Genomic DNA, 11,282 nt, shown 5'->3' with positions numbered 1-11,282 from the left:
AAACGCTTGAGGATGAAGATACATATAGCTCAAAATGTTCATTCTACAAGAAATACTGATATAATTATAACAGGTTACATTAAAGAGATACAGATTAACAACCACATAAAGCATATGTAGCTTATAAAACTATGCACAGTGTTATTTAAATCGACATATGGAACACTTGCATTTTGGTTCTGGCCAGATGTTTGAATTCTTTAAAATTGTTTACTTGTCTTCAATTATTTTTATATATTCAAATTTCTTACCCTAGGAATGTCATTTGTGTTTGCAAATCAGTATTTATGTGTTTTATTAAATTTAACAAGATCATGTAAATGTTCTGGTGAAATACCATAACCACTATAAAGTTTCAATAGCAATTGTTTAAATCTTTCCAACATGAAGGGTAGACCAATTACAGCGATTTAATAGATCTCCATAAGATGAGTTAAAATCATTATGGACTATTCGAAGGGCCCAGTATTGAAGCGTTTTTTTCTATTTTTTAGAGTTTGTCATACTACAAAAATGCCAAAAGATAGGTCAATAGTTAAACTTTGATCTGATAAATGATTTAAAAATAAGAAGTATGTTCTTTTCTATGAGAAATTTGCTTAGTCTTTGAAGAACGTTTAGTTGAGTTCCTTTTTTTTTGCACAGGTGTGATATTTGTGAGACAAATTTAAACAGCCATGTAATCTAATTCCACTCCTTGAAGTTTGACCTGTTCATCACATTGCATTGTGTTGCTAGATATAATTAATGAGTAATTTCATCGTGCGTTTTTACCAATTGATATAGATTAAAATTTAACTGGGTTAATTTGCTTGCATTTGATTTAAAGAGAACCATTCAATGAGTTGGTTGTTCCCTTTTTCTTGTGCTGACTTTACTGCTGAGCTATAGTTATAGAAAAGCTGAGTTATAATTGATTTAGAAATTAAATGACAAGAAAAGCCAAATTATAAATGAAACATATATGAAAAACATTCAGTATTGGGACGGTTTATTCAATATACATACTTGATACACTGGTATTTTAAATAAAGCAGTATTCCGGGCACCGGTCTAAAATTAAGTAGTCCTCCTGATTCCAAGGGTAGGGGGTTCATCGTAAACAATGGGGAATTGTAACTTTCGTTAGAATTGAGAAAGTTGGAATTCTTAACGTACTAAGCATATGTAAAAGACAGTTTTCTACTCTAACGGTGATTTTATATATCTTTATGGCCAAATGTGATATTTACCTAACAGATAAGGTGTTTCAGAAAATGAATTATCTGTGATATATTTAAATGCCAAAATTTGCCGTAAACCTAGGCTTTGATTGTGTTCCGGTTTGGCTTGATCTAACGCCTGGATTTCGTATTTGAATGCGTTACTGTTCTTCCATGTGAACCCTTTATTCGATAAGGATTGTGTTTATACTTTATAGTTATCGTGTCTTTTAAATATAAGACTTTGAGCACCAAATACGACCGTTGGAAATGAATATGAAAACTGTATATAAGTTTGATATTTCATAGTTGAAATATGAACTCAGTAGACTTTTTACAAGATAGTTTTCCTTATTTCGTCGTATTTGTCCGTCGAAAAATGAATTCTTACATTTCAAAAAAAATGGAACGGAAATATGGGGTACTAAATAAACTTCTTCACAATTGTGATGATAAAATAAAACATACAAAATAGTGTTTTTGCAAATGTTAAGATAATAGTTTCATGCACATTTTATATGCATTTCCTGTGATGAGGGTAGTGCTGGGCCTACTAATTCAACGCCCGACCTCCAACCCCCTGATCTGATGATAACTTTCTGATGGATTAACATTATTCTAGTGTGTGTGTGTGTGTGTGTGTGTGTGTGTGTGTGTATGCGTGCGTGCGTGTGTGCGCGTGCGTACGTGTGTGCGTGTGTGTGTGCCGTGCGTGTGTGTGTTTCTCTTTTCATTCACAAAAATGATGTCTCCTTTTTAAAATTAACCGGGGGAGATAACTGTTGAAATGAAATAACATGATAACAACAACTATTCTAACTGATAAGATCACACCCAATATCTTTTACACACACGATCTACTAGTACCGGACCTAGTTTATCGATTCACTGATTGCAATCCGAGCACCTCGGCCATTTCCAAACATCCTCGGATGCAAACTCAACACAGTGTTACGTCCCTTACAGTCCAGTAATCACTGCCAGCATGAAAATCACGTGACCATATACCATAAAGGTAAAGATTGTAAATTACTTTTTTTTCTAAAAAAAAGTTTGTATTATGACCTCATTGCATCTTAAATAATTGAAATTTTAGAAAAAAAAACCCAATCCAAACAGAGAGAAGAAAAACAACATTAAAAACTAAAGATTTTAATATAATGTTTATTAAGCTGAAATTCAGCTATTCTCGCTCACGGTGGCAGAGATTTATTCTGCTTGTCATGGGAGATCACTGCGTAGGAGATTGCCTCGGATGTATTTGGACGGTTTACAATGTCAGAAATCTTAACATCTTACTACGCTGCATTTATCATTTATGCAAAATTACTCTTCACTGGAATTCAATTTAAACTTAGAAATACAAATAAAACGTTTAAACCGTACATTTGATTAACAGTATTATTATTTATTTTACGGACTACTTTTACCAATGCACCGGCATTCATCCGAGATTGTTTTCGATGCAAAACGGCCGAGGTGCTCTGATTTGAGAAACGTTATCAAGCTTGCCCTAACAAACGGACAATAGTACGTCACGTATTTTATATGGTCGTATGACAATATATACATTCTATCATGTCTGAAGTTCTCCGGCATGATTACTGATAAGAAAAACGAACGCCTTGAAATCAGGACTTTATTTCATCTATTATAAACACCAACTTCAACTCATTTTCATCCAATTTCATCCCTGAAAAAAATATGATAAAATTAACAATTTGTTCTAGTTCACCGAATACAGATTGCTGTCCAAAACAAAAGAAGTAAATGTATTTATAATCATGATAAATGCAAGAAAGTGAAATAAAACCGTTTGATTGCGTAAAAAAGCAATAATCATTGTCAATATTGTGGACATGGTTCTTTGTTCATTGCTTTGAAATTTGGTACACATGGGCATGTAAGCTGAAACGGCCTGTTGGTGTGATATTACTACATAGCTATAGTTTTCGACTGCAATACATTTCTTTTGTGTGTTTTTTCAAATGATAAAACAAACTGGAACACATCGAAAATCAAATAAGGCAAGGGAAAGCAACACGTCAAGCAGGACTTTTAGGACAAAATTCCCCCGGACAAAATCACCAATTTCTGTAAAAAAATAGGCAAAATAACCAATTCTCTTTTGCAGATGTTTTTGTGTAGTTTCTTATATAATTGTAAAATTTAATGAAATGATATACAATAAAACAATTTGTTTAATACGTATGGTAATAAATCTTGGAAATGGCAGGCGAAGTTGAATATCGAATGGGGCGATATTGTCCGTCGATACAAAAAATGGTGGGGGGGATTTCGTCCATCACCCGTAAAACTCATAACCTGTCCAATGCCTAGGCTAGCAATGACAATGGCCATCGACACACGTTTCACGGTTTGTGCCGCTGCTACAATGGGCGTGGCAATCGCTGTCGCTCGTGCAGAGTTTCTCGTGCATACAGTGGCAGTGGCCCCCATGGCAGTGCTCGTCCTGACCGGCAGGACAGTTCAGTGCCGCACATTCAATATCGTTCGTGCACGACTGGGCGTGAGCCACAACTGAAGTTAAGAAAATATTAAAATGACCTTCCAGAAAGAAAAACAACCAGTCAGTGTGTTTCACCATTTATTATCTAATAGATGCATTTTTTTTACAAAACTTCGTTTGATTTATTACATTAGCTAATAATTTTAGTGATATTGACTGATTGCAGACCAGGTTCAATTCGACCGGCAGTCGCCAGCATATTTTACTACGGGAAACGATCTAGTATTGAAGCTGCCTCATTTATTATTTATGATTGCAAGATTTCCTAGGCAAATCGCCCACGCTACGCCCCCGACGATGGCTATAAAGGTGTCCGCATCTCACCCTAGAAGTTATGGTTTCCTCACCGGGAAAACTTTCTCATGGGCTCTCAAAGAGGGGCCAGTGCTGGTCCACCCATTTAGCCAATTCGAGAGTGATTCCTATCAGCTCCTTGATCAGCTGTCTATGTAATCAAAACCTAAACGAAATTTGTCTGTCATCTTCTAGGTCGACGTCAAAAATAAATAACCCAAACTCAACTTACGAATGAGCGAGAGAACAGCAAAAATGATGGCGGCTTTCATCTTCAAGCTTTGGCGCGTTAAATAGCGAGATGGGCGTGCGAATGCTTTTATACTTACGGCTTATCTTACGATGGGAAGGACACGCCACGATGTTTATCAAGATCTTTCGAACTAGGCGATATAATGACAGCGCAATGCATGTCTAATAAGCAATAACGTCTGCAAACAATTTGAACTTAACTTACTGTGCTAAAAAGTCAGCATATCAGTTCAGTATATCAATGTCTCCAGCGACCTGCACTTTAAAGCACAGTTTGGCCTGCTTCGGATCAACATATCACTGGCTTATACGACAATATGTTAACGTTACCACCACAAGCTTGTCATGAAAATATTCTTTGATGGTGAACTGGAGAATTAGAGATACATGCATACTGAACTCATATTTAGAATATGTACACTGACTTACATTTTCAGCTAATTAATTTTAAGACAGACAATCATTTTCGTACTAGGCTTAATTATTAAGAGTTTCAACTTTCGCAGGGATCCGGCTACTACCACTTATTCGCTACCGTGCGGCTCACTCCGCCTATTCCTAATCATTAAGGTGTTAATTATGTCATTTAACTATTACGAAAATGTATGAAGACGTCCACTGTTGCCATTTTGATGATATCGATAATAGCCGATGATTGGTTGAACGATTTATGCTTTTGATAATCTCAGTTATTTATTTGGTCATAGTGTAGGATTTACTGAATTCAAATTCATGGAAAAAACATGTCAATGGTCAATACATGAAGAATACTTTACATTGAAAAAGAGTGCCAAATAATAAACCAAATATTTTATGCTTCATAAGGCTATATTTGTATGTTAAATTCAAAAGCTAAGGTATTGCATCATCATCAATTATTATTAAAAAAACAAGAAGGAAAAAAGTTCGTTGTTCTCCAAAATTGTTAATAAAAAATCCGTTTCCACGAAAGTCCGCCAAGTCTGACAAGAAGTGTTTTATTTTGATTAATTTAAATTTTTATGATTTCCCAGCTAGGGGTGAAAAGAGGCTTTCATTATTTTGCATTTAATTTTAAAATAACGGTGTATTCAATAACTTGAATCACCATATATCTGACTTAAATACTTCAATATATGATTGCATAGTGACTCCAATTATTAAAACCAAAATACCGAACTGGCTAAATCATGAAACTAAACTTTTTGTGAGAATATGAATAAAGAAATCATTGTCTAAGTTACTACTGAAATTTATAAGGAAAACTTAAGAGTGCGTCCTATCAAAAACCGATTGCAGACTTGACGAATACAATCCCGTTTGACAGGTTGCCGATTTAATTAGATATTTAGTCACGTGATATAAACTTCCGCTTTTGGTGGATAAATAAAATATTCCCGCTAAAGACAAAAAATAGGTATTTTTCCGAACGTGCGACGTCAAATCCATTACTTTTTGGTTGCAAACTAAAGTATTGATAAAGTTAAAATGATTAGCTTTTGTGTTTGCATCCGAATCCCGTCGATATAGCAATTGTAAATGTTCATTGTTTCACTAGATATTATTTTTGCAGTCTTTTGAGGTAGTCTAAAATAATAGACGTGTTATACGGGATTCTTCCAATCCCTAACGTCTAAACGGGAATGTGCAAAAAACGGGGGTGTTTTAAAAATATTGAAATTGTTTTAAGTGTAGTATTTTATGGTTGATATTGATCATAAAGAGTTATATTTATATTTTACCATGTAAGTGAAATGTTATTTTGCACTAAACAAACGAAAGTTGACCGACACTGACAACAATTATGCGAAGGGGAACAACTCTTTACAATCGTAAGAACTCGGCCTCCTCCGACAAAGCTTCGAGAAAGACCTCGTTATACAATCGTAACAACTCGGCCATGGCCGAAATGTTCCGAGCGATTTAAAACTGTGCCCTGAAAGCCTTGCAGGTGCCCTTCATGTATATATCGTTATGTTTTGACAGAATGAAATGAAGAAAAGCCGTCAAACTCATAATTATTAGTTGGATATTTATTTTTTTGTGTACGGAACTATTATATAATAACATTATCTGGTAATATTTCTTGTTTTTATGATATTTTATAGACGCTATATGCTTTAACCCGGAATCCTGATCGGAACAACTACCCGCTTTTGATACTAAACAATTTGTACGTGAAGGATTTGCCATATCAAAAATCTAAAAAAAATCCGTCAACGTACAATTATTTGGACTATCTTTTGAGGTTAATATCTAATATTCTATCTTGCGTATCCTTATTTAAGCTGCAATGCCAGGTGTAAGGCCAAGGCGAGCAGTCCAGGACAATGCCCAAAGTATGGCCGAACCTGCATCTGAAATGTCGGTGTAAGTATCAGAGTATTGATTATTTGTTTAGACAAATTAAACTGTTCATGATTACATTATTATAAGACTAACAGTCTTGTAAAAGATGCTGAATCATGCAACATAACCCTAAGAAACAATTTAAGGAGGAGTCCAGAAAAGTGCTGTTTTACGTTCACTCTACAGCAGGTCTTGTAGTATGCTCTTAACCTTCTAAGAATGCAATGTCCAACGCTTATAATAATATCTATATCATATTTTGTCCGAGTTCCATTTCTGGGATTGGTTTATTATATTGTTATCACCTGTAATATTTAACTATAAAAATAATAAACACATCATTAATGATTATTTGCTTGATATCGCACGATCAAATAAAATTTACCCCACAATAAAATAAAATTTACCCCACAATAAAATTAATATTTCATCCAGTGTTTACAAAGAAGAGTTTGTGTACACCACCGGGCGTTTTTCTTTACTTTGATACCATTGTCGTTATAAATAGTTGTGTCAAGGGTGGAGTCTGCGGGTGCTCATAAACAAAAAGCATGAGAATAAATAGACCTTGGGGGTCATTGGGTCATCAAAAATATTACTGTTCAAAGGCTTGTAATGTTTGGTGTTTTGGAAAATATTAAATAAAAAAAATTCAACTCATCAACATATTTATTTATTGATATTCCTTTTTCACAAGTAAAGTAATAATATTATTTTTAATGAATGAATATAACTTTTGGCCAATTCGGAGAAATTAAAGATATATCATCAATAATGGAGGTCACAGACATTATTATGAACATGAATAAAGTTACTTTTTTTTTCAAAATATATAGTTTGGCAATAAAAAAATTAAAGTTGCAATAGATTTTTGCTTACATACCACATTGAAAGAAAGATGAAGGTTCTATTATGACTATTTTCAAACCTTCTAAGTCAGAAAATTATGGGAGTTGTTAGGATCTACAACTTAGATGATGTGCCATGATATATTACTCCTGGCACACCATCTTGCTGTCAAAAAAATCATTACAAGAGAAGCAAAGATGTAAATTGTCAATGTTGATGAGAGTTTTGATCAGGCTGGGGATAATGACGTGCCGGTGCAATGAAGTTATGTCGGAAAAAAGCCTCGCCAGTGGAAGGCATGTTAAGCCCAACAAGCCATAAAGGCCTGCTGCAAACCGTGCTCATGATAGATGCATTACGATGAAATATTCACAAAGCAAACACTCAAATAAATGCTTTAAATAATACTAATATATATACTTGAAATAAGCACTTTTACTGGAGAAACTGAGCTTGTCTACCGGACATCCAAGCTCAAAAATCCCATGTAAAACTCTTAAATATTAATCAGTTTGCATTCCAATTATTGTGTTACAGTGACAATGACGATGATAGTGATGTTGAAGATTCTCCTGTGAGCAAGCCTGCCGGTAGAGGTCGCGGAAAGGGAGGTCGGGGAGCAGCCAGTGTAAGTTAACTTGTCCATGGTTTCATTATGTTTGTTTTGTAAAAATACATCAATCAGATTGATATAGCGAAAATGAGTTACTTGTGATTGAAATATTGCGTCATGTACTAGAAGTTTTCATTGAAGAAATATTGTCAAGGGTAAGAAAGCCTAACAGATGAAAGAAACCTAAAAATTGAATAACATTTGAAATTTATTTTGTATTTCAAAGTTAATTGGTTTTGATGGCTCTGCTTATGAAATTGCATTATGAATAAATATGGACAGAATTAACATTGCGAAAATGTGTGACAGTTCTTCCTAAAATCTGGTCTTCACAACAAGCCTGTTATTTAGTTTTAATTTTATTTAAAATAATGTCATTATTCATCAGGGACCATGTGAGTGTTCAATGATACATATACACTCACACTGGGGTTGTCTCACCTCTCCCTTAATTTAGCTAAGGTAGAAGTCATTTTTAAATTGACCCTAGGGTGACCGCTGAGAATATAACTTAAACAGATAGAGAATCAAATGCTGAAAATGCCTATGACAATTTAAAATCCTTATGTTTTATTTCTATTTAATCATATCTTAGGGAAGCAAGCGTGGTCGAGGCGGAGGTAGGGGTCGAGGAGCGAGGGCTGCCCCTGTTGCTCCTGTAGAGGAGGAGGTGGAAGGGGGCTCACTGTTTGAGATTGTCAAGGCTGGCAGGGCCTCTCTCCAGGTAACCATAAGATAATTACAGGATGTTACCCTAGCCACACAAAGTTTTGTTTTACCTTATTATTTCAGTACACTCTTTTATATATCTATTGTCTGGTAAGATTGATTATGAGGCTTAGAAAACAATGAGTTTTTCTAATTTGCGTAGTCAAAACCATTTAACCAAACAAAAAAGATACAACAGCCCTGGGCATGTATTCTTAACCACCCTTGAATGAACTTCATTTTTTAGAGTAGAACCTAAGAGTCATGGTTGGAATGGACTGTAAAATCAATTGAACAGTAGAATGAATGGAATTACTGACACATGACTAAGGATTTAAGGATAAGAATTATATTGAATTGGGATCTGTGATCAAGTGGTCAGGGTCCTAGGCTTTTTTCTATAGGACCCACAGGTCCGACTAGTGGACCCATTCCCAAAGCAAAATATATAATCATTCCTCATTCGCAGGAGACTGAAAAGCTTGTTCTTTAAGTTTAAACTGTAAAATTTCCCAAATTCAGCATATTTCGCGCCTAAAATGTTCCCAAACGGGGCAGAAAAGCCTTGGGTCCTGGGTTGCAGGTTGTTTCCCAGCATCTTTCATCATTTTTATGGAGTTGATATTCCCCTTTAACGGAGGCCCTGTCCAATCACATAAAAGGTATCTTGTCTTTTGTTTTCAGACTGTTGTTGATGACTGGATCGAGAATTATAAGTCGGACCGAGACGGCTCCCTGTTGGAGCTTATACAATTCTTCATCCAGTGTTCCGGATGTAAGGGGAAGATAACTCCGTACATGTACTCCAATATGGAACATGCCGAGATAATCCGTAAAATGACAGAGGAGTTTGATGAGGTGGGATATGATTAAAATGCCAAGTTTATAGAAATTAAATCTTATAACACTGTTGTTATTAATATAATATTTAACATTTAAATAAAACAAGAAAAGCTAAACATGTTTCTAGACATTTTAAGACGACTTTAACCCTTTCCTTCATAGAGAAGGCCACATCAGACGCCCGCACCTAAGCCCCTAGTTTATGCCATTATTTTATAACTTGGGTGTAAAAGGCACATCAATGAGGCTATGGATAGAGGAGTTTAAAGGCATATCTATAAAGGAAAGAGTTAAACATGTACATGTATTGTGTTTAACATTAAGTTGTCATCTTAAGTGTGGTCAGGATTAAATATAAATGTTTAGATTTTTATAAATATTTTGTATATAAAAAGGATTTTCTTGTGTTTTGTAGCATCAAACATTGATATTTGAAAATGTAAATTTTGCATGAGACGCGGAAAAAAACATATATAACCACTGGTTAGTTGTCGTCTAAACCTTTTATAAGAGATCTATTGAACATAAAGCTAAAATTCTAGTGTAAACTTAAACATAGTTGTGAACAATTGACCCTGTGCTAGTTCTGGCAGAGCTCCAGATGGCTTTGTACTTAAAGTATTGAATAATCTGATGGAAACCATTCAATTTGTTAACATCCCATTGCTGTTATCTTCAGAGATGCCAATTTTCCTCTTTTCAGCAGATTTCCTCTTTTTTGGCCACAAAAGTTAAAATTCAAAATTTTTGCTTTTTGTACGATCTAAATAAAAAAAAAAAATTGTATATAGAGTGATGGGGATACTCTTATATCGTCTAGTTTCCTATTTTTTTTACAAATTTGCTTTGGCATGCCTGTAACCTATATATTCTTATAAATTATTATACTCCTAGTGATAATTGATTTCTAGAAATCAAAGTTGAATATCACTAGCAGAAGTAGCAAAGAAAAGATTATTTTGATACTCTTTCATTCTCTTATCCCTTATGATAACTGACTGAATAATACTTTCCAGGACAGCGGAGACTACCCCCTGATTATGACAGGGCCACAGTGGAAAAAGTTCAAGTCTAACTATGTGGAATTTGTCCAGGTTAGTCATCTGATAAAATTAGGTATAAATAGGAAAATTAAATCAGCTAATTATGCTTTATTTTAATAACAGATTAATATGACTAATAATTACTGTAAAAATGATGATATCACTGGTAATCAGTGGTGGTAATTAGCACAAGTCTGCAGGCTTTGCACTGATAGATTTCATTCCAGGCTGACTCAAAGTCTGGAATATACATTGAAGGCTCGAATTCTTTCATGATTAAAGTTAAAATAGTTAAATTCGACTTTGGAACAAACTAGACAAGTCTTTGACAAGAGCAGGGATTGAAGAATTGTGCTTATTTTGACTCTTAATTTTAAATGTTTGTCTTTACCATGCTATGACGTGATCATTTTGGGCATTTAGAATATTGCATACTGGGGTATGTTACATATATGATGGCACCCAACAGTATTGCTTTGTTCACCAAAGGGGCTGGAGCGAAAAATCAATTACAATGTAATCTGTTACCAGTAGAAAATTGACAATGCCATTTCAGTTACATGAGCTGACTGGCAAGAAGTTCAATATCTTATACCATTACCTGCTCTTGTATATTTTGT

The 11,282-nt window shown here is 34.6% G+C and overlaps 1 protein-coding gene and 1 long non-coding RNA gene across 4 annotated transcripts in view; one reads left to right on the top strand and one right to left on the bottom strand.

The window, feature by feature from the left end:
• Positions 1-2,827: 2,827 nt before the first annotated feature.
• On the bottom strand, positions 2,828-4,361 carry LOC128218893 (uncharacterized). The gene is made up of 3 exons (XR_008258494.1): positions 4,259-4,361; positions 3,528-3,743; positions 2,828-2,895 (listed from the first exon to the last, which is right to left on the bottom strand). It is a non-coding gene; the product is annotated as an uncharacterized LOC128218893 (long non-coding RNA).
• Positions 4,362-5,591: 1,230 nt separating this feature from the next.
• Positions 5,592-11,282, top strand: part of LOC128219988 (cohesin subunit SA-2-like) — a 44,310-nt gene continuing 38,619 nt past the window's right edge. The window contains exons 1-6 of one of the 3 annotated variants that reach the window (XM_052928199.1): positions 5,592-5,674; positions 6,546-6,627; positions 7,993-8,083; positions 8,664-8,792; positions 9,461-9,634; positions 10,636-10,713. In XM_052928199.1, coding sequence (XP_052784159.1) covers positions 6,551-6,627; positions 7,993-8,083; positions 8,664-8,792; positions 9,461-9,634; positions 10,636-10,713 — 549 coding nt within the window. In that variant the 5' untranslated portion in view covers positions 5,592-5,674; positions 6,546-6,550. Of the gene's footprint in view, positions 5,675-6,187; positions 6,209-6,545; positions 6,628-7,992; positions 8,084-8,663; positions 8,793-9,460; positions 9,635-10,635; positions 10,714-11,282 lie in introns of those variants that run through there. The other 2 variants (XM_052928201.1, XM_052928200.1) reach the window with 2 other exon arrangements.

Source organism: Mya arenaria, chromosome 15 (assembly GCF_026914265.1).
Source record: "Mya arenaria isolate MELC-2E11 chromosome 15, ASM2691426v1".
NCBI lineage: Eukaryota > Metazoa > Mollusca > Bivalvia > Myida > Myidae > Mya > Mya arenaria.
This window is presented reverse-complemented; position numbering and strand designations above follow the sequence as displayed.